This window comes from Candoia aspera, chromosome 3 (genome assembly GCF_035149785.1).
Source record: "Candoia aspera isolate rCanAsp1 chromosome 3, rCanAsp1.hap2, whole genome shotgun sequence".
NCBI lineage: Eukaryota > Metazoa > Chordata > Lepidosauria > Squamata > Boidae > Candoia > Candoia aspera.
In genome coordinates this window covers 159,763,574-159,787,539 of record NC_086155.1, presented here as the reverse complement: position 1 = coordinate 159,787,539, position 23,966 = coordinate 159,763,574, and the positions used below count along the sequence as shown (strand labels likewise).

The following is a 23,966-nucleotide window of genomic DNA, read 5'->3' as shown; positions in this document are numbered from 1 at the left end:
AAAAATAAAAATGTAATTTTTCTTGCAAACTAATCAATGACCATGATTTTATTTTCCTGTAATGATTGTTCTATCTGGCAGATAGAAGAAGAATATCTTATTTTTGTGCAAGCTGCTAGTGCTACATACCATCTGATAATGGTTCCTAGTATTTCTGCCCTATTCTGCCTGGAATGAAAGTCATTATCAAATTTACTGTGAATGTTACATTATTACTATCTGATGGCCAGCTACTGGCTCAAGTAATGGATGATAGAAACATCAGTAATATATGTAAATAGCCTAAAATGATAAATGTTCTGATCTAAACTAAATATAACAGCTGTAATACTACAAATCAGGTGGGGAACCTATGAAATTTCAGGTGTTGAACTATAATTCCAGGCACCCCGAACCAGTATTGCTTACGATAAGGGATGCCAGAGTTGGATGTTCTGGAAGGTCACAGATCTCTCGCTCCATATATAAGTAAAGGCTAATCAGAATAACTGCAGTTTTCTCCATTTCCCTTTCAAAAAAATTATTAAAAGTACTTTATGATCTTTTGTCATAATGTTACACATTTCCCAGACCCTACTCCACATCATGGGTCAGCTACTTTATCCTGATTTGGACCATTGGTATCTCCAGCTTACTGTAGGTAGTCAGTGGTCTCCAGAAGTTTTGGACTAATTTCCATTAGCCCAAATTAGAAAGTCCAAAGGCAAATGATTGTGATAATTATGGTCCAAAACTGGAGGACACCAAATTTTCTACCTTTGGTCTACAGTGCCTTGCAGCGATTCTTCTGAAGTCTTTCGTATCCTATCTAGAGATAACTTATAACTGAACTAGAACCTTTTGCAGGCACAGCATGTGTTAAAATAATATAACTACATATTACAATAGATTGGAGAGGGAAAAATTTGACAAGAGTTTACCATTTTGTGATGAGCAATTAATTTATTGTTTATTGCAATACATCGTTCCACTTTTCATTGTAATCTTTACTTCAAACCAGGCTTGAAAACTTTGGGGAAGGGCAGGACTGACAATCCCTTAAGTGGCATGAATTAGAATTTCTTTCAGCATATGCACACCCTCCCTGTCTAAACATAATAACTGTGATAAAAGTGCTGTTATGAGTCACATGTTGTTTATTTCATGATGTGCCAAGGAATAATGGCCTCTAATGGACATTCAAGGTTAGCAACAAATGCAAGTCACATTCCAAACTGTTGATCAGGAAGAAAAAAAAACAAGTTTGAGCTTCTTGAAGTTGATTGACACTAAACAATATTGCACTATGGCCATTATTTGGAGAAGAAGGATGCTTAGATTACTTCAAGCCTGTTTGCATTACCTATTTACTTCCTGCCCCTCTATGAGTCAACTTGTATATTTGTAAATGCTTGCATGACTAATTAAAATAATAAATATTACAAAAAAAAACTTCTTTTATGAGACAACTTATGAAAAACCCCAGCACTGGAAATAAACAGGAAGCATTCCATCCTACTGACAGTACAGGCACCAAATGAAAAGAGAGTTCACTTACTTTTTTCTGCAATAGCGGCTTGTCTGTAATTGAGAAAGGCAGAAAGAAAACTCAGTTTTATAGTAAGGCACAGTGAAGGGAAAGCTGTGCTCTGCGCAACTATTTAAACAGCTAAAGAAAATCATTCAGCATAATACCTCACTTTGTTAATGAATTTTTTCTATGATATTTCAGGATCAGCCTTCAAAATAATGCTGAAACTAGTTTCAATAAACAAAGCACTAGACTTTCATCTTCTGAATATATAGTGATAATATCTGGATAGATTACAGTATGGCAAACTCATCCCTCCATCATGTCTGGATATAGATTTCCCTTCAACTAACTACTCAGTAGCAACTAGTAGTTAAGCTATTACTTGGCAAAAGGGAGAGAGAGTAATTCCCCACTGTGCTTTGAACCTGTCCATTGTACTTCATTTAAAGCAGGCAATGTTCAAATTCCAAAAAGATTGAAAGTGATCTACCATTAGAACAAAGTTTCAGAAACTGATAGTTAAACTAGATACTAAGTAAATTTAGGGTTAGCAGATCTGGACTGCAGTCATTTGGATTATTGCTAAATGAAAACAGAGATGTGGAGAACTCTACATTGTCAATGTTTTGCAGGCCAGATATGGTAGGCCTAATTACAACAGCAGAATTTATTTTATTTTATTTAAACTGTATACTTACTTTAATCTCTGGAATTCAGCAAAGGCTTCATCAAATGCTTAATAAAAGAAAAGAAAAGAAAAGGGTTATATTAAAAGTAGCCTTTAGGGAATCAATTTATGCTATTACTTTATTTAGCTTTTGTGAACGTGAAATATGTTGGAACATTGAGGAAGTCGAGCTATACAAGTGAAATTCAAATTATATTATCCAATACAAAAACATTCCTATATTAACTGTCTGATCAACTACATAAAGCAAACTACAGTATGTCATACACTGCTGTGTATTCTAAAGAGTTTTAGGACAGTGGTACCCTCCTAATGCTGATAAAAAAATTTAACAATAGATGTTTGGCACTAGGGACTGCTAAAAATCAAGCAGTGCACAACTACATGAGGAAACTATCAGAATTTATTTTTTCTTTAACAAGAATAAATAAATGCTCCAATTTTATGGTTTACATCAATTTTACTGCATTCCAATGCACACATGTCATTGAACGCTAGGACTTATTTCTGAGCAAATATGCAGAGGATTGATCCGCAAGATATGTTTCATGTACTGGAAGCACCATTTAAGCCACTTAATTGCACAGTACATAAATGCTGAGTTTGTAAATTGAACTGGTACACAGAGATGGTCAAAACAATGAAGATGAATCAATAGGTGAGGCACAGTCCTCTTCCTCTCTTTCATTCACATATTCAGTACATATGAATATGCATAATCAGTCTTAACGGAATTTGTGGGACAAGTCCTTGTGGAAAACATCTAAGGAAGTGACCCCAATGAATCTGTTAAGTACAAACTAATGACTAGTGTTCTAAGATAAGACTGCCGTCAATAGCTAATTTTCAGTTATGTTAAGTGAGGTGAATTTAAAACAGTAAATCTGCACATATTTTAATCAGTTGATTAAATATGCTTGCATACAGATGTTTAACATTTCATTAAAAATAGCATCTTAGCTTGTCAGCCACAAACTCAGTAGTTCTGCATGGACTTGGAATAGTCACTTGAGGACCAACAGTTACTGAGGTACATCTTACAATTCAAAACTTAAATTGTGAAGACCCTAGCTAGCTTCTCAGTTCTTTCATTCTAAGCAGCTGGGAGTTCCTATAAAATCATGTAACTGGAAGGGTAAGAGATGCTGTCATCAAGACTCATGTTTCTCAATTTCTGCACTAATTTGTGAATGGCACTAGCAGATAGATAATTAGGTAGCACAAAACATGTAATTTCAGTAACAACATTCTGGTGAACATCAGAAAGTTCCTTTTTTTTCCTGAATTATGTTGATCTGACAGTGGAAGCCTCCTGGGAGGAAATCCCCTGCAGTAGGAAGCATGTTTTGGTGTTTGGAACATAATATACATTTGGAATACCATGAATAACTTCCCCTTGCAGATGAATTTTGTCCAGAAAAATCTTCAGACCACTCCCACAATGGCTAGCTCACTATGGTTTGCAATAAATCGGAAGGTTCTGGAGTCTCCTTGAACACTGTATTCCTGGAATGTTATGCACTGCATATCCCTAATTAAAATTTAGTTATTTACCTTGTCCAGAAAGATCCACCATTTTTGTATGTGCAGTTTTACCATCAAAGAGCTCCAATATATATTTTCCTTTATCATTTGGTGTTGGTTCATTAATTTGCAACCAGATTTGGTTCCCCGTAGCACCACTCTTAACTCTTTCTGTGTACTTAATTTTGGCTTCACTGAAAAATAAAGATGCAATATAGGCTTTATATATAAATAATACAACTAACCATTCATATACATTTATGTAATTAAAAATAATGTATAAATATAGTTTATTGTAAGTTTGATTATATAGATAATACAGATAATAATTTTACATGTATTGGGAATCCTAGTAGATAATTTCCAGTTGTGTGACAACTGGAAATTTCTATTCTAGCTATACTTTCTTCTACTTCATTATGCTCCAGAAGAGTTTTTCCAAGTGTACTTGAACATCGGCTTCCACTCTTCTGCAGTACCATGAACATTAACATAAAAATGATGATTAAAAATAGCTTTTTAGATTATCGTAGTGATACTGATATCTCTCAAGCAAACTGTAGATTATGTAAATTCTTTTTGTTTTTCCATGACAGGGACTACCTGAAACATTCCCTCTTTTACATCATGTGGAAAATTTGCAACTTTATTTCCAAGACAGTTACTGTTGAGACAAAAATATTCACTAGAACTGTGATGCATGGAGGAGTTCGTCCTCCACACTTCCATTTCCAGATTTGATGAATGGAGGATATAGTTAAAGCTTAAAAGAACATTAAATGTATATGCATATATAAAATGGCTTGGCTCAACTTCTCCAAGAACGGAGATGTTTCAAGAGTGCAGCCCATATCTGCATTTGGTTGTCTTTGGGAGGAGATTCCTGGAGTCTTATCGTGTCTGCAAATGTTTGTCCACACCCCGACCGAGTACAGCTGTTCCGCAGCTTATCTTCTTCTGATGAACTTTGGACGATATGTGTCCAAATAACTTCCTATGTTATGCTGGTGGCATGTGAAAATCTACAGCACCTCTTGCTTCCTCATAGGAAAGAGACTGTAGCATTTTGTTACCTCCCGGTTTTGCTTCTCCCAGAAGCCAGTATGCATTTTCCCAACAGGACCAAGGAAATAAGGGTAGAGCTGCACTGCATAACTCCCACATTATCAATATAATGTGTACCCAGAAATTTGCAGTACAGTTGGGAAACAGGTGAACCTAATGCACACTGGTAGGGGTTTGTGGTGAAAAATTACAAAATTAACCTGGGTGCTAAGAATCTGGTTACACAGGTCTGTAACCCGAAGGAGTCAAAAGTGGAGGAAACAGGATCCTAATTTATAAAGGTAAAGAGGATGAAATAAAACCGGACAAATTATAGAGAGAGGGTTTGCTGGAAGACAGTGTGGAGCTTGCTAGGAAATCAAGATAGGGAATTTTCAGAAGGAGGTTATTGCAAAGAATAGAAATGGGAGCAACAAAATTTAGAATTTGGGAAAGGCATAAAAATGCTGTGGACCTCTTGGTTCATGTCATTTCACTTGACACAGACAGACACACACACAGGGAAGAAAGGAGAGAATTAGTGGTTAGCTAAGGGCAATGGCTAGGGGAAAGAGAAAACAAAAGAAAAGAAATTGGTTAGTCTGGAGTAAGAGGCAGTTTAAGAAGTTAAAGAAACTAGAAGTGTCAAAGCTTTGAAGCAAGAGAAGCAGAAGAACTAATGACAAGTAAAAGAGGCACAAGTCTTTCATCCTGGCAGTACCATGTCATGCTGGCATGCCTCCCTGCAGCTGCAACAGTGGTGGATTACTTGGGGGGAAGGTATAAGGAATTTGGATTGTTTGGCACACTTGACCAGCTTGGGTAAAGAAGCTGGAAGTTGCACCTTTGAGAAGCTTCAAATGGGTTTGGCTGGGGGAGGATCATGGCCAAGAGGAAGAAGAACAGCTGGATTCAGACAGGCTCAAGGGGAAGAAATCAAGAAGAGTGAGACTAACTGCTGTATGAGTCTTTTTGCAAAGGCAGTTGTGGCTGCAAGCATCCTTATTAAGGGAGTAAGGAGAGATGGTTTGAGTAAATTGATACTGTATGTTGAAATGTTCTACACCTTTAAAATTATCTCTGAACAAGCCTCTCAGGATTCACTCCCACTGAGGTAAACAGCATTTCCATAAAGGTAGTATAGGTCCTTAATATGCCCCTATTAAATAGCAGACACAAAAAATAGAAGGCATATTTTTCTTTGCAAACATGTTAGGAAAAATGGTTTTGAACTATAGATCAAGATGGAAATGAATGTATATTCTTTGAGAATAAATCGTATTTAATAATAGTTCATCACTTTGATTCTGACTGTTGATAATGTCCCAAAGTGATCAATGGCAATTCTATAATCACACTTCAGGGTGTAAAGGATAACTTCACTCTAACTGGTAAAAGCATAGTGTCTAGATCAAGAGGCCCCACATTTTTATCTTCCAATTCATCTGTTATAATATTTTAAGAAAGAATAAATACAAAATGCCTTTTATAAGGATCATTTGCTATCCTTTAGATCCTTGAGATTCTTCATTCATTAACACATAAATTCTGCTTATCTGGTTCATGGTTACAGTGTGTACCAATGAAATGATTGTATAGAACTGATCCCAAAACAGCCTGAAGATGGATCAGTATGGATATGTCCTACATTTCAGCATGTATAGAATTGTTCCTGTTGAATGAGGTAAGCATCATTGTCAGACTTCTTCACTTACTTGTGTGACCAACTCACTCTCAGATCTTCCAAGTAGTAGTTAACAAAGGAATATAATCTGATGCCCTCTGCTGTGCTCTGGATTTTCAGATCTGTTGCAGATAAAGCTGAAAAACACAACACATGTTTTTAAAGACTTACAGTCATTTATACAGTGTACAAATGAGTCATTCATTAGAAGGAGGAATTAAATACTCACCAATCTTCCTGCATACTTCCGTTATCAAATCTGTAAAAGCTGTAGAAACAAATCCAGAGAAACATTCAGGGTTCCCAGATCATATATTCCTGGTTATGACTAAATACTGCCCTGAGGTCCTTTTACTGAGATGGAGCAGATAGGAAATTTAAATTTGTTTTTGAAGTACATTACAACTACCCTCCATGTGTTTGATTGAATGCTGACTTGCTTTAATGGCATTTAAATCCCTGTTTTTATTTGACAGCAAATTTCTTTAAAATATTTTATTTATTATCCCCTCCCTTTCTGTTTCTTCAATAATCAAGGCTGACTTTGAAAGCAAGATATAAAATAAAGCAACATTAGAATTAATATTGCTGCTGCTGCTATAAGTAGCTGGATGGGTTCATAGTGGGAGAGGCCACTATGCAGAAAGTAAGGCCTCAGTCTGCTAATAGCTTTAAAGGTCAATGTGAACACCTTGAATTCTGCCCAGAAGGTTGGTAGCCAATGCAGAATGTGCAGTTGATACATTAAATGATCCCTGTACCTTGAACTGACAAGCAGTTTAGCTACTTCATTTTGCACCAGTTGGAGTTTCAGGACACTTTTCAACTAAAGCCCCTTATCCCAGAATTCTGGGAGTTGAAGTCTACACATCTTAAAGTTGCCAAGTTTGAAAACACTATTCTACACTATGTTAACTAATACTGAATGTATTGGAAGTCTCATTCAATTTTCCAAATAGCTGCTTGGGAAAATGTTACTGTGGCATAAGTATGAAATTTTAGAACTATGAACAAAGATCCCCTGTAATGTTGTAAATTGGGTTGATATTACTAGCAATATTGCAATCTTAGATTTAAATCTGAGTATCCCCATCAAAACACAGGTTATCTAGGCTGGTTATCTAGGCTGTATCTTGTAGTGGAATCAGCGTTATCTTCCTACTAACAGAATTCAAAACACAAAGGCTTTTGCTGAGACAATAACATTCCTTTTATATTAACAGGTCATTAATCTATAGACAGAGCAATTCTAACTGTCACAGTCTATTCAGTGGCTGATGGAGGTTACTGTCAGAGTGCTAGAAAGTGTTTGGCCTGAGAGATCAGAAAAATCACAACCAGGCATTTCTATAAAAATAAATTTATTTACAGAAAGCATAAAAACATATTTATAAGCTGTGCATTCATCGAGAATTGGGCTGGAAGGCTACAAAAGTGAAACTAAAACAAGTCCGGGCAAGTTCCTTCCCCAGGCAATGCAGCTTTAACACCCAAACTGAGGACAATTAAGTTCAACCTCTTCATCCTGCCAATACTTAAGAAAGTACTCAATTACCATGGTAACCTAGTGGCTTGGTCCGTGCAAAAACAAAGAAAAGCCAACAGTTACAATATGAAGGATAAACTCTCTCTTAGCAGGTACATCAACGCCAGTGCCACAATCTTAACTCTAGCTAGCATGAGGGACTGTGGAACAGGGATAATCCATCCTTCTTATTCCCTCACTCAGAATTGCTGTGTGTTATCTATGTTGAAATAGAATAGTTGTGATATCTAATCAGAAAATTTCCCACTAAACAAGGAGTAAATCAGATTGAAGTAAGTGGGGATTATGTCCAAGTATGCATTCACAGGATCAGCCTAAATATTATTTTTCAGAGCACTCTTACCTCCTTCCATAAGCTTCAGTGTACTTTTATCCTTTCCTCTTTCATCTTTCAGTATTACTTCATATATACCAGCATCCTTCTTAGAAAACTGTGAACAAAACAACATCCATCAGTAGCAATATCGAAAACATTCTGTATTTTCTGCAAGTGATTTCTACAGTGTGAAGGTCTGGGATCTTCAGACTGAGAGGCAAGGGCAAAATGGAAAGAGCTGACAAGTTTAAAAGGAATATTGAAGCTTAAATAAAAGAAAATGCAACGTGCTCTGTAAAAGTGACATCACGTATAAGGGCCTGAACATGGAAACCAGAAACTACTCACATTAGCTTTTATTTGTAACACAGGACTCAGTGGCACATCACATTTATTAAACAAACAAAACTTTCCATACTTCTCTGGAGGGAGACAAGAATTTGTTAAAACATAGAAGTATTCATAGACCATGGTTGTAACAAACACATCTTTGTAATGCTTTCCTACTACAATCTCATTTCTCCTCTATTTCAGACAAAGGACCATGCCTTTCATAAGCTATGCTTGCATTAGCCATTCAGCATCTGCAAAAAATTACCTTAAAGAGGAGAAGGTTAAAGTAAAGAAAAGCTTAAATAAAAGAGCTTGTTTTTATGTCACAACAACAATATTCAGGTGATAGGTGTCTGTGTAAGATTCAGCATATGAAAAGGAACAACCAGCTCCTGCCCTCTCCAAGTCATGTGCTGGGAAAAGGGAAAAGGTCATCTCCACATATATAGTGCAGCTATCTGCAGTGGGAATCTTTGTGTACACGAGAAAGCTTCCTTTGAAGCTACAATCTAAATAGTACAGAGTTTTAGCTCCTATAGAATCATTCCCAGATAGGTACAAATAGAGGCTTTCTCCTATGCTATATCCACAGAGTTTTCTTTGTTGTCCTTCCTCTGCAGCTTTAGTTTGTATCATTATTATTATTATTAAAATTTATCTTTGCAAGGACATCCATGGGGGGGGAACGTGGTGGTCAAAAAAGTCAAGATGTCAGCCATGACTGTATAATCAAAGCCCCACGCTTTTTGGTGGTGCACATAAAAAGATGCATGACTTTCATGGCACAATTGCACTGCATTGTCTTGTACTATTCTACAACCTAAGTAATGGGCTACAGTCAGGCAAACATCTTTCAAGAGGAAAGATGGCTTGACAGCTTTTCACCTCCCACTTATAGAAAACATCATCATCTCATCTTGACCTTTTGACCATCCCCCACAGACTCTGCTGGTGAAATTGTTGATGAACCTTGCAATATTTAGGAGAAGGAGCAAGAATCACTGCCCTACCCTGAGCAATTGCAGGTCCTGCAGCAACAAGAGCAGTGAAATAAAACTCAAGTAACTCCACACTAAAGGGAAGAAATAAAAGTTACTTGTCCCCCCTCCCAGTTCAGTTCTTTATTTTACATAGTGTTTATTTGTCTGACTGTCTGTAAATGAATGAATGAATGAATGGATATTTTCTATAAGTGGGAGGTGGAAAGCTATCAAGCCATCTTTCTTCTTCAAAGATCTGTTTGCCTGACTGTAGCCCATTACTTAGGTTGTAGGATAATACAAGAGTTTCTGCAAATGGAGCTACATCCCATCCAGTAGCTCCCAAGGGATACAGCATATCAAAAACAAACTAGCTTTGCAGTGATTTCAAGTACACTGTAGCTGAGCTGGAAATATATTGGTTCAACTGCTGAAAAGGGATGAACCTTTGGATCCACAGGAGGATGATCCTTGGATGGCACAACCGTGAGTGGCTTCCGTGTGCCTTCAGAAATTCCACTGGATAAATACTGAGAGGATACCTGGGTGAGGCACTTGGAAGCCATGCTGTGCAGTAGTGATTAAAAATGTATTATCTTCCTTTTTGCTTGATTTGCTTAGATTTTTCTGCAATCCCCAGATTTCAAGCCTTTATATTTTGACAGAATAATTTTATGGTTTTCTACTCCAATAAATTATCTTAACTGATGCAGAGAATGATATGGTTTAATTTTCAAAGAAATGTAATAGCTCATGAGTAGTATAACTGATAACATAAATGGATAAAGGCACTTAGTATCACTATAAAGTTTTGTTATGGTGGGGAAAATAGGATAAATAAGTGACTTGAAAGGTTGTTTTCTCCTCTAACTCCCCTTTCCCTAACAAGGAAATCACAAGCCCCATTATATAAAAGAGAAGGAACAGCTGGGATTTAGGGGGGGGGAAAAAGAATGCAGAGAAGGTCTAGTATGGTATTTTGTCCTTCTCAAGACCTTTCAGTGTGTTGACAGTGCATGAAATAAATGCATGAATGAGCCTTTCATTTACTGCTGGCCCAATAATTTGCTGCATGAAACAGAACACAAAAGGGTTTATACATAGAGTAACCCATGCTACAGCCAACACTTTGAAATCTTCAAGGTACCATTCAATTAATATGTCCTCAAAGTCTGTGAGAACTACCATGTGAAAGAACCTCCTTTATCTTGCTGCATGGTAGGGACCTAGAGAGCCTCTGTTATCTGAAAATTCTGCATGTTTAGAAATGTTGTCACTTGTAAAGCAGCTATCAAGGGAGATCACTCACCTCTGTTATCAGCAGAGTACATACACCATCCTTAAAGTCATGCTTTTCGTCAACCATTATCTCTCTTTCATCTTTGTACCAAATAACATGTGTTTCTTTTTTAATGTTAGCAACCTAGAAAGAAAGGAAAGTATTACTTGTATCAATAACTGTCCCCAGTGATCTGCTTGGGGAAGCATCATCTCAATAAAGTATGCTCTGGGTAAAGAAAAAAACATTCAAGTTATTTGCTCATTCAGTTCTTTGCATTTTTTCCTGAGGGAGCATCTTACATTTTTTGTAAAGAGAAAGATCACGGCTCAGATAATAGCACTGTTATTATCCTGAAGTAAAGAGCTATAGTACTCACACTTTGAGGCCATTTCAGCTCTGAAACAACACAATGTATAAAAAATATTTGTGAACACTGAACCTGTGATTACTACTTTCTGTTAGGATTCAAAATAAACAACACAAAACAGTAAGATATTTGAAATGTATATTATCATTAAGAATACTTTGCTTTCTACAAGAGTAACAAACCCAGAATCACTGCTGTTCCTTACCTTGCATTTCAATAATACATTACATTCAGGGGTAACTTCCCATCCAAGATATTCAACAAAATGTGGACCTGTTTGAAATAATTTGTAAAATAAATATCTTCAGAAAATACAGTATAAATCTATGCAACTGAATTAAACTTAAATTATTTTTTCTCCATTTGGTATTATATTATAAGTCACCTTGCTTCCTGAACCATTCTTGCCTTTGAAATTCTGCTTCTTTCTGTAGTTTCTGGAACACTAGGAATTAAAAGAATAAATATGCCCAAATTAAAAAAAAATTAAGTGTATACAGTCAAAACAAATACTTCCACAAATGAACAGACAAGTATATCCAACAATATAGCTTATGAAATACTGCTGCATGTATATGAAATCAAAAGATAACATTCCACTGAGTTATTAAGAGTTATATACCTAACCAGGCTTCTTCATATACATCAGAAGAAATTAAAATTTAATTTAGCGACTGCCTTGTTTAGCAACCTTTTACAGTTACAACAGTGATGAAAAAGTAATTTACAACCAATCCTCGCATTTACAACTTTCAAAGGTCTGTAAAGCAAAGAAAAGGTGAAGTATAATCATAAGCACAGATGCGGTTTCACTTAGCAACCGCATTTCTTAATGATTAAGTTGCTGGTCCCAATTCTAGTCGCTAAATGAGGACTACCTGTACACCTTGAATCTATCTTTTTTTAAAGCTTATCTTCAAACTATTGTTTTCAGTAGAGTACACAGTCCAGATCCTGATGGACATGATTTAAACAGTTTTCAAGTGCACCTGAAACCAGAAGTCAAGGTGGGAGAAAAATAAGGAACTGGAATGATTTGCTTCAAACTATCTCAGACAAATCAGGTTTGTGTTTAGGTGTATATACACACACAAACTCTGAAAAGGAGTAACATCCTTTAAGTTCCACCGCAACTTAAGAATTACTAATATTGTACCTAGTAAAGTCTGAAGCATCAAATTAATTTGAACCAAATGAATTAATATAGGTTTTGAAATTAATAACTGAAAATAACCCATAACTTCTAATTAAGTAAATTATTACTTCATAGAAAAAAATAATTGGGTTTGCACTAAAGAAGAAGGAACAAAATAGGTAAATTGCACAGACTAGTGCTATTTTTAATAAATTAGTTATAAACTGTCATGGGTACAGATGGTGAGCAGGAGGGGCCCCTATCCAGGGGGGAAAATGCATGCGTAGTTTAGAGGCTTTGAACTGTCCTTCAAAGAAACTCAGAGCAGACCCGCCTTGCGTTTTGGGTTTATCTGTGTGGGTTTCTCATGCTCTTTCAGTTTGGCAGGATTCTATCTTCTAGAGCATTCAATAAACACTAGAGACCAGCTCACTGTCACATGGTACTTCACTCTAAGTTAGGACATAAACTTATTATTTAAGGAAGGAAATGTTTTGATTTTTTTTCAGTCTATTAAATATATATATATATATATATATATATATAAACATACTATATCACAAAATAATACTGCATGTAATTCAAATTTACTCAATTATGACTTGCAATTTTAAATTTAGATCGTAGCCATTAGTGAAACTGGATGCAAGGAAGCTAATAAAGCATACAATTGTTATTGAAGTAGGGGTGTTTTTTTTTGCATGCCTGATTAGATTTTTCCACCATCTCTTCCTCTTCCTCCTCCTGAATACACTAGACAATTATGTTAGAAAATAATTGTCTAATTTTTCTTAAATTTCCTGTTCATAACTTGTTTTGTAAATAGGAAGCTGCTGTTTAAACAACAGATCCAACTAAAAGTGAGGAACTAGCCCTAAACATCTCTGGATCCCAAGCTATAAATATGTTTTTTCAGTATTTATAGAAATACTTTCTATAGGTGTCTATTAGTAAATTGATCATTATATAGATTAGGATCATAATTAATCTATATGTTGTGTTTTGAATTCAGCTAAAGCTTAAATCATATCTGATTTGGACAGATTTGATAGAGTTATGAAAAGGAGTCTTCCAAAATAGACTGAATCCAGCTATAGAATCCTTATAAAACTTTACTAGTATTTCACAGATTTGATGGGACATTGACATGATGATGATGACAGAAATTTGTGATAACTATTAGAATGAATGAATTTTAGCAGGGCTATCCAAACACAGTTCTTTTAAGGAGTTATATTAAATAATATCTAATGGGCCTGTTATAACATTTAACATTCTTATAGTTTTATCTAACTTCTAGGAGCAAGAGAAGGGTTTTGCGGAGTCTCTGAGGTCTGAGAAGTTGTAGGACTGGGTGTTGGTGAAAATATTTGGTGGTAGTTTCTGCTTCTGCAATACATCCATTGCATAAGGCTTTTCCTAATTGTAGTCTTTCTAAATGAGCAGAAAACAAAAGAGACAGGTTGTTTTTTATTGATCACAGCTCCCTAGTCCTTTCGTTGTTCATCTGAGAATTTTCAAGTTTCTTGCCTAGAGACGTATCTATGAAATATACCGTTTTCATACAAAACCAAATAAAAAACACTCCATACAGATAAAAACAAAAGTGAAAACTGGTTAAAATCTGAAAGTCCTCAATTATACAAGAATCACTGCTATTATCCATCTTAAATTTGTTTTGGTTTTTTAATGAATTCTAAGATGTATACTGTGTGGACCATAACAAATTGTGGCAAGTTCTTAGTGGTATGGGGATACCAAGTCATCTTGTCTGCCTCCTGAAGAATCTGTATAACGTACAGATATACAAGTAGCAACAGTAAGAACAGACCACGGAACAACGGACTGGTTTAAGATTGGGAAAGGCGTACAGCAGGGCTGTATACTCTCACCCTACCTATTCAACTTGTATGCAGAACACATCATGCGACAAGCTGGGCTTGAGGAATCCAAGGCTGGAGTTAAAATCTCTGGAAGAACAATCTCAGATATGCAGATGATACCACTTTGATGGCTGAAAGTGAAGAGGAACTGAGGAGCCTTATGATGAAGGTGAAAGAAGAAAGTGCAAAAGCTGGCCTGCAGCTAAACCTCAAAAAAATCAAGATTATGGCAACCAGCTTGATTGATAACTGGCAAATAGAGGGAGAAAACGTAGAAGCAGTGAAAGACTTTGTATTTCTAGGTGCGAAGATTACTGCAGATGCTGACTGCAGTCAGGAAATTAGAAGACGCTTAATCCTTGGGAGAAGAGCAATGACAAATCTCGATAAAATAGTTAAGAGCAGAGACATCACACTGACAACAAAGGCCCGCATAGTTAAAGCAATGGTGTTCCCTGTAGTAACATATGGCTGCGAGAGCTGGACCATAAGGAAGGCTGAGAGAAGGAAGATAGATGCTTTTGAACTGTGGTGTTGGAGGAAAATTCTGAGAGTGCCTTGGACTGCACGAAGATCCAACCAGTCCATCCTCCAGGAAATAAAGCCAGACTGCTCACTTGAGGGAATGATATTAAAGGCAAAACTGAAATACTTTGGCCACATAATGAGAAGACAGGACACCCTGGAGAAGATGCTGATGCTAGGGAGAGTGGAGGGCAAAAGGAAGAGGGGCCGACCAAGGGCAAGATGGATGGATGATATTCTAGAGGTGACGGACTCATCCCTGGGGGAGCTACGGGTGTTGACGACCGACAGGAAGCTCTGGCATGGGCTGGTCCATGAAGTAATGAAGAGTCGGAAGCGACTAAACGAATAAACAACAAGATGTATGCTATTTCCGTAACAATTACCCACAAAAAAACAAACTCCCTCTGAATCTGTTAATCTCAAACTTGACACATGTGATGTCCTTAGAAAGGTCAATTTTGCTTGCAAATTTTATCCAATTCAGACAAGAAATTAAAATGTGTTTGGCAGTTTCCCTCTTTTTAATCTTCAAAATTTAAAGTCATTAAATCCCTCAATCCCTGGAAGCTTAATCTTCTAAAAAGGAGTTAACATTCCTGTAAATTTAATCTAATTATATAAAAAACAAATATAGTGATAGTTGTTTCTTGATCTTAAATGACAATTAGTGGGAAAGTTGTATTTTTGAATCAAGATTCAGACCTTGAATAGAATAAACAATAAAAGGTTGGATGAAGGTGGCTCTAAAACAGTCTGAGATAAAGCAGACTGTTTTCTGAATCACTCAGAGTACAAACTAAATCTTGTAGATGGTATACAACCCTACAATAATTATTTTTCTTATTCATTCTTCTAACTAAATACATAATGAATTAACTAAATAAGGATCTGAAAAGATAGGACAACAGTATTATTCCAAGTTGATCAAATATTTCAATATTTTCAACTATTAAACTTTAGGCTAGTCTTTTACAAAAGAAAAATAAATGAGAAGATCTTACCATCACCAATTAATACCAAACTGGATTGATTGGTTGCTTTTCCATCCTGAAGTTGAAAGGTATAAGTACCTTCATCCACATCACTGAGTTTATCCATAAACATTTCAATCATACCAGTATTACGATCAATCTTCATCTTGTATTTCTTTAATAACAAACATTACAAAGAAAAATTCATTTTCTAAGCTCCAAATGTCATCTTTTCTAAGTCTTCAAACAGTGTGATGGCAACCTGCAATGTTAATATATAATTTAATTGCTCCCTTTCATAATCACACTCACTTGGCTTTGGGCACATGTATAAATTTCTTCTGAATGAAACTCAGGGAAAACAAGTTGGCAATTAAACACAAATATGCACAGGACTAAGTGACCAGCTATCATGTCATCCTGAAAGCAACTCCCCTTACAAATAAATGTTTGAGTAAATAAGCATGAAAGACACTGAAAACAAAGGAAAATAATCTATTTAAAATATAGAAGAGGGAGCAGGAAGAGATTCTGAATTTGATCCAGTGGGAAGAGAGCATTTGTATTAATCCTCAGGATATTCATAGGTGCATGACCCACAGTGCATGATCCTTGCTAGCATCATTTTTCAAGTTCCTCTCTTCTCCTAACCAATTCTCCAGCCACTCTTGTAGTGCTATCCATCACCACATTAAAACATTAAAAACGAAACCAGGTATGTGGTGGCCCAATCTGTGTCAAAGCCACTATGCAGGAGGTAGAGTAAGGCTATGTCTTCCTCTAGACCAGGCGTGTCCAGCCCACGGGCCGCATGCGGCCCTGAACAGCTAATAATGCGGCCCCAAAAAATCATAAACTTTTAATATTATTTTGCAATTTTTTTCATGACTCAATCACACGGTGCTCAAATGTAGGTAGAAACAACGGAAAGCTGTGTAGGGGAGGGGACAGTGCAGTGCTAACACCGCCGTTGCCTGCTACACACATCAGCTTGTGGCAACTTGGCATTATATATAATATTTCAACCTACCTACACGTGTTCTGTGACGACAGGTGTTTCTTGTTATTATTATTAAGTAGTCATGTAAGTTTTCTTGTTTGATTATTAAACTTCGCTTTGTTTATTTGCCTACCTAACAATTTATGATGGGCTTGTTGTGTTATTTCTTAAAAAATATATTTATTCCTAAATCAATTTATTCCAGCATGGCTTCAATGTCATTTCAACAGAAAACAGAACCCAAAAAGAAAAGAACAAAAGAAAAATCGCAGACAAAGGAAGATTATTCAATGAAAAATAGATAAGTACTTTTTTGTCAAGACAAATACTAAGGCACTATGCTTAATTTGTAGGGAAAATGTGTCAGTTTTCAAAGACTACAGTTTGAAAAGGCATTATACGGAAAAACATGCTGCCAAATTCGAAGCGTATCAAGAAATTTGTCATAAAGACAAATTAGCGGAACTGAAAAAAAGTCTGTTGTGTCAACAATTTTTTTTTAAGTCACAACTCAAAAGGACTCTATTATAAAAGCTAGTTATTTGGTAGCAAATCTGATTGCAAAAAAATCAAAACCATTTACCGATGGTGAGTTTATATATGGCAGATATAATTTGCCATGATAAAAAAAGTGACTTTTCTAACAGTTTGTCTCACCAGACTATAGCCAGGTGAATTGAAGAAACAGGAAAGTCTCTCAAAAGAGGTTTGAAAAGTAAAGCCACTAATTTCAAATTTCAAATCACTTTTTTATCAGGACAAATTATATCTGCCATGCTTTCCATACATTGCTTAATAAACTCACCATCAGTAAATGGTTTTGATTTTTTTGCAATCAGATTTGCAATATATTGCAATATTTCTATTATTAGCAATGATTGAAACAATGAAGTTTGAGAACTAACATGGCATGTGAATTATGTTTGAAATTTTAATTTTAAAAATCTTTCATAGCAAACAATCATTTTCCGACAGAAGAAATCATTAGCTTACCTCTCCATTGAAAATTTCCTTATCATTAAATATAAAGCTGACTTTGGCATTGCTAGACAATTTCTCAGCTTGCAGCCAGAATCGCACCTGTCCCTTCTCTAGAGTTTCAACTGCCAATTCAGACTTAAGAGGAACAACTGCAATAAAGAAAAATAATCTCAAAAGGGATTTTCATTACGTTCATAAGCACTCTGTTTTTCCCAGTATATGCATGGACAATTTCCTATTGACATGGCTATTTGAAAATGTATGCAAACATTTTTGTTCATTTGTTTTCTATGCATGTTATTTAGTGCAGTGAAGTAATTTCCATAGTCCATTCTATTTGAGGGATAAAATTACATCATATGCTAATGATTTGTCTGCAGATGGCTCTTGAAATAGTCGACAGTTGACTCTAACATACAATATGGTGAAATTCAGATAAGCAGGTAAATGTGTAATATTTAGAATCTATATATTTATATATTACAAAAATAAGACATCAAGACTTGTTTTATAAGTAAAAGATAGCAATGGCTCATCTTGCAGAACTAATGTATTTCTTTCCTGCATTCTGTATAATTATTCTAACTTTATTAGATATGTGAAATTTGATGTTGCTGTTAGCGGAAGAATCATTTTTGCAATCCTGTAGGTGTAGAGTTAACAATGTTCATAATATTTTTTGCAGGATTCCCAGTTAGACCTGCAGACTCATTGTTTGTACATGGAAGGACATGATATGGGGCCTTCCATCATGATTTTGTTGCTTCTACTCTTATTTGTTGCAAGCATGCAAAACCAAATAGTACTTTCAGCTACATTTCCCCTCTTTCTATTCACAATTAGATAATGTTGCTAAATTTTCTATTGCAGAGCTTTCCTGTATAGATTTTCTCCCTGGTAAAATATGCAGAGGCTAACAGTGATGCATTGATTGGGGCATCTGCAGCAAGCTATGATGAAACATGCATGGCAATGTCACAACGGAAATTCAGTTTAAATCACAACATGATGATGCACATTTTATCATTTCTCTACCATTGTCCATTTCTCTCTGGATACCCTTGTTATGGATCTCATTATCAATAACTCTTGTTGATCTATACAGGTGATAGTGTATTCAGGATTAGATACTGCACCACCTGAAATGGCAGCTGCTGCTACCTTCTCTTTCACTCCACTGGCCTATTGTCTGCTCCCCTCCTTCTCCTTTTAAGCAGGCCTAAAAAACAGCATTTGCCACTCTCTTCATAAACTAGGAGTTACACAGGTACTCTCAGGGACTACCACACTTGAAACACATTATTCTGAGGAAGCACCCCTTTCTAGAGCAGCACTGATAGGCAAAACGATCCTGGGAAAACACATGGAAGCACCATGACTACTTTTCTCTGATAGTAAATGCAATATGAAGTGTGTAGGGGGTGGGGGTGGAGTTGCTGCAGGAGCAATTATCTATGGCTCTTCCCAATTCACCACTTGAATGACACTGTTCCTCAGGGTTCTTGAGAGGGAGAGTCTTACAGTTGTTGGTAACCCACTCACAGAAACAAATGCTTCTGCTCATTTTTTTACTGAAAACATTCCAGATTTGCTTCAGTTAATGTTGAAATACATCTATTCTAATGAAATTCTAATGAAATCTATTTACTTTATAGTTAACTAAATTATGGCACACCAATGTAAGTTGTACAACTTAATCTGTAACATTATTTCACATCCCTAGTGGGATATAAGAAGAGTAATGTTTTGCAGAAGTAGAACAGAATCGACGAAGTCCCCAAATTTAGATTCTGCTTGGTGTCACATCTCCTTGGAAACTGCAGCACAGGCCAGGCAATCTGCTGCAATAGCTCTGTTGCAAAAGAATCCAAGGTACTGAGAAAGTAGGACAGAACATTACTTAATTTTGTTTTCTGTTCCTTCTGATCCTTTAGAGCTGGAATACAAACCACAATGGCAATTGGTAACTTAGCATGTTCTCTGTCTTTGCATTAGAACCACAAGACAGAAAGGGAGACCAGGAAAAATTTGTTGCAAGAAAACAAGGAACTTTTCACCTATTCTGAAATCCTCTTGTGAAAGAAGAAATATGATTCAGTCCTATCACCTCATATAGCTTCTAAATCCAAGGAACCTTAAAGCCACATGTGCTAGTACTTAGTACTAGCCCATGCTATAAAAAAAAGACTCTTTGTTATATTACTTTTACTGTCAGGCCTGTGGCAATTTTAGGCTCTTACATATAATTAGCTGTGAATAGGCTTTTTTCTTTTCTATTTTAGCCTAAAACCCAGAAGCTAGAGTAGAGAAGACCTAAAACTACTGACAGTTGGGGGGGAAAGTTCATAGCAGCCTCTTCCACTTGAGAAGTATCAGAAAACTCTACCCCCCACCACCACATATGAGAATAAATTGACATCGAAGGACCTTATTCCAGCCATGTGAACAGTAAGGCTCACACTGGGCCAGCTGTTGTCTCCATCTTCCATGCAAATAGGCAGGGAAAAAGCACAAGTTCTTATTACCTAGCAATGCCACTGACTGAAGCCCTGATTATCTTTACTTATTTATAGAATTGGATTTGACAACGTACTTCTATTTATGGTATTTTGCAGCATTCTAAAGTAGTGCATAATAACAATAAATGAAGCATAAAATACACAAGGTACAAATTAAAAATGTATTAAATAGTATTTTAAAATGGTAAGACAAGGAGGAATGAATTCTTAATGCTCTTTGGAGCAGGACCATCTAAATTTGTTTGCTAAAAACATTTGAAAGCATTCTGAGTAATCAAAGTACCCATCTTCTGGTTGATTGCAGAAAAGGCTTTGCTATGTGTGGGATCAGGCATTCATAACATTAGAATCTGTCAGCAACAGGACTTCATCTTATTCTCAGGAGTGGTTTTCATTTCTCTATTTTATGGACTGCCATCTACAAATGTCAGTTCTAAGATAGTCACAGCAAGTGGCAGCACCTAGCTGAGCTTGACTGATCTTGAAAAACTAAGCAGGGTTAGACCTGTTGAATGTTTGAGAGACTTCCAGAGAATACTAGGTCTGTACATTGGACTAGGAAGTTGCAAATACATCCTGGAAAAAGGCAATGGCAAATCACCTCTACATTGGTGTGAAGAAAATGCCATGGGCAACCAAGCTCAGAGAGCACCAAGAACTTCACATTTTCATACAGTCACCAGGAGCTGAGCTCAGTGCAAGGGAGGCCTGCCTTTATTTATGTTACAGTATCCCAGAAATATGAATGCTGTACACAACCTTCTCCTCACTTAATATTTTTCTTTACTTACCAGGAAACTTGTGTTCATGACTGAGTGCAAGCAGACGCTTCATTTCTGCAAAGTAATAGAGTATAAGTGTAAGAAAAGACACGGTTTGGTATATTTCTGCATTTTATTTTATGATCGCTCATAGTCTTATGTTTATTTTGAAATGTATCTTGTTTTGTATTTTGTATCAGAGACAAAGATCAAGACTGACATGTAGAAAAAAAGATTTTGGTTCTCACCTTCCTCATCTATTGTATAGCTCGAAGAGATACCATCTGTGTCGGTTACAGCACAGGAATATATACCTAAATCTTCTTTATTGAGATCTTTAAAGATAGCTTTTGACCTTTAAGACAAAAAAGCTTTGTTCAAGGAAGAGATAGAGGTTTCAATCAAATATAAAGGAATGCCCACTTATATTTACTATAGTTCACATTTCCCAACCTAGTGCTCTGTGGATATGTTTGATTTCAAATCCCAAATTCTCAACCAGCATGGCCATTCCTGAGAATTATAGGAGTTAAAACCCAATATACTTGGAAAGTACGAGTCTAGGGAAAATTGCAGTAGCTGTGTTTAATAGGTATGTGCATGAGGGATTGCTAACTCAGGCATTACAGTCTATTTTTCAAATAGACAAATAATTGAAAGCTAGCCTCATGTAAATAACATTAAAAAACAACACAGTGATAACCAGCAATAGAAAGCATACATAAAATATAAAAAGATATTATATGGCAGACCTGTGGTTTGTTTTCACCCATCCAGCCAAACCTGGTATAAGCCACAAAGAGAAAAACAAATAGCCACAATATGGATGTAATCTATTAGATTTTGTCTGAGAGGCATCTTTTGAACTACATACAGAGTTAGAATAATCATTCTAAAGTCTACTGAATTATATCCTATATTTTGAATCAGAATGTACACAACTGGCAGATTTATTTCTTTTTTCTCTGCATATACAGTATCTCAACCCTCCTGAAGGTGAGGGGCTTGTAATATACCCAAGGAGCTGCAGGGAAAAGGAGGAGAAGGGAAACTTTCTCTGAACAGCAGTTAAAGTCCCATTACCTGAATTAAATTTACAGATGAAAAAAATACATAACCTATAAGTATAAAATCAACCTTTATAGCAGTTATTAATATTTCTTACTTTCCACCTTTGGTGTCAATGGCTAATCGAGAGTCATCATCAATTGGTTCATAATCCTTGGACCAAATGAACTGAGAGTCTGGTGTCCTCTGATCACATTCAAAGTTCAATGAAATGACTCCATTGTCATCAACTTCAGCCACAACTTCTTTTGTCCCTAAAAGGCAAAAGAAAGAAAGAAAAGAAAGAAAGAAAGAAAGAAAGAAAGATAATAATAATAATAGGCATATACAGGAGCATTGTGTGAATAAAACCAGTGAAAAAAATTAAACTCTTCATTATTATTATTCATTTTTTTCTGAACAACCATTTTCTGTCAGTGATCAGACAATTATCTGTATTGGCTGCATTTGGACATAATAATTTATGTACTCTGATCATGCAAATATGTAATGTTTTTAGCCTTTCATTAGGAAACTCATGTGAAACTTGAGCTGCAAATGAAATGCTTTGGCAAAATTCTGTGCTTCAAGTACAAGGTTCTGAAAGAGAGATTCCTGGGTTAAAATATCTCTCTGTCAATGTTACGAAAAGCTGGAAAAAGCTGGTAAGGAATCTATGTCCCCTCCCTATCTTCTTTGCTATTGTTTTGCTTGAGAGGATATAGGAAAAGAGGCTTAAGTCAGAGGGTACAATATTTATGTATCCTCTTTCTACAGGAAGACAGTGCCCTTTATATTACTCTACAATTTCCTCTGATGCTTTCTTGCTTATACAGCAGATATTCCAGGAAGTGACAAATAAAAGGCCTTCATCTGGATGAGAAGTAGTAGTTACAGTCTGCTTGTATGAAACAGGTTAGTTTTCTTTTAGTAACTATAATACAGACTAATTAATACCACTATATGCTGTTCATCACTCTAACATATACAGTATGGGCATTTTTATTTACATCCAGCAAAATCAACAAACCTGGTCGGGTTTCTGCTATTACAGGGTCAGTAGGATCTGATGGTTTCCCAACTCCAGCTTTATTTGCTGCTCGTACACGGAATACGTAACTGGTGCCTTCTTTGAGGCCACTTAACTAGAAGACATTAATATAGAGAAATCACCTATGAAAAATTTTGTTATGTACTGCTTGGAAATGATGCAGAATTGCATAAATGAGGATTCATAATCAAATCCACTTGAGTTCATAAATAAATATGGATAATAGGTGTAGTGTATCAGATAGTGTATCAGACAGAATGTCTACAATCCTAATCAAAATTCATGCTTTCTGTGCCTGTAGCTTTACTCTCCACTGGGGCTAGAATAAGAACTTAGAATTAAACCACACATTACTGGGATGAACTGTTCATGAAGTGTAGAACCACAGATACCACTAGCATGAAACACATATTTATTTTACATTTAAACATTAATATAATTGGTAACAAAAATATAGAACATGATTCATCCAAGAAAAGAATACTGTGGCAACTACTGTAATGAAGCCATCAGGATGTTTGTTTTTTATATTATTGATTACTATTGTATTTAGTTATTCATTTTTTCTTGATATAGATATACAAAAAAGAAAAAAAACCCAAGGTGAGTAGAACCCATTGTCCTAAGTATTTATTTCTTCAACAACCATTGCCATGATATCTGATTTGCCTAATTCTTGAATAATATATCTGGATTTGAAGTAATAAATTAGATTTCTTCCCAGCCCAACTGTAGCAGTTTAATTTGTACAGAAAGGCCAAATAAATTTAAATCCAAAAAGAATACGAAACAAAATATATACTTAATAAAGAT

General features: G+C 35.9%; 1 protein-coding gene across 3 annotated transcripts in view; it reads right to left on the bottom strand.

Annotated features, from left to right (window-relative positions):
• MYOM1 (myomesin 1) overlaps positions 1 to 23,966 on the bottom strand; it is an 86,166-nt gene that overhangs the window by 3,059 nt on the left and 59,141 nt on the right. For all 3 annotated transcript variants that reach the window (XM_063299142.1, XM_063299140.1, XM_063299141.1), the window contains 15 exons: positions 23,133 to 23,247; positions 22,221 to 22,377; positions 21,304 to 21,410; positions 21,086 to 21,130; positions 17,788 to 17,924; positions 15,825 to 15,969; positions 11,663 to 11,722; positions 11,483 to 11,550; positions 10,938 to 11,051; positions 8,343 to 8,430; positions 6,683 to 6,721; positions 6,485 to 6,590; positions 3,756 to 3,919; positions 2,212 to 2,248; positions 1,538 to 1,560 (listed from right to left, as the gene is read on the bottom strand). In XM_063299142.1, coding sequence (XP_063155212.1) covers positions 1,538 to 1,560; positions 2,212 to 2,248; positions 3,756 to 3,919; positions 6,485 to 6,590; positions 6,683 to 6,721; positions 8,343 to 8,430; positions 10,938 to 11,051; positions 11,483 to 11,550; positions 11,663 to 11,722; positions 15,825 to 15,969; positions 17,788 to 17,924; positions 21,086 to 21,130; positions 21,304 to 21,410; positions 22,221 to 22,377; positions 23,133 to 23,247 — 1,405 coding nt within the window. The remainder of the gene's footprint in view (positions 1 to 1,537; positions 1,561 to 2,211; positions 2,249 to 3,755; positions 3,920 to 6,484; positions 6,591 to 6,682; positions 6,722 to 8,342; positions 8,431 to 10,937; positions 11,052 to 11,482; positions 11,551 to 11,662; positions 11,723 to 15,824; positions 15,970 to 17,787; positions 17,925 to 21,085; positions 21,131 to 21,303; positions 21,411 to 22,220; positions 22,378 to 23,132; positions 23,248 to 23,966) is intronic.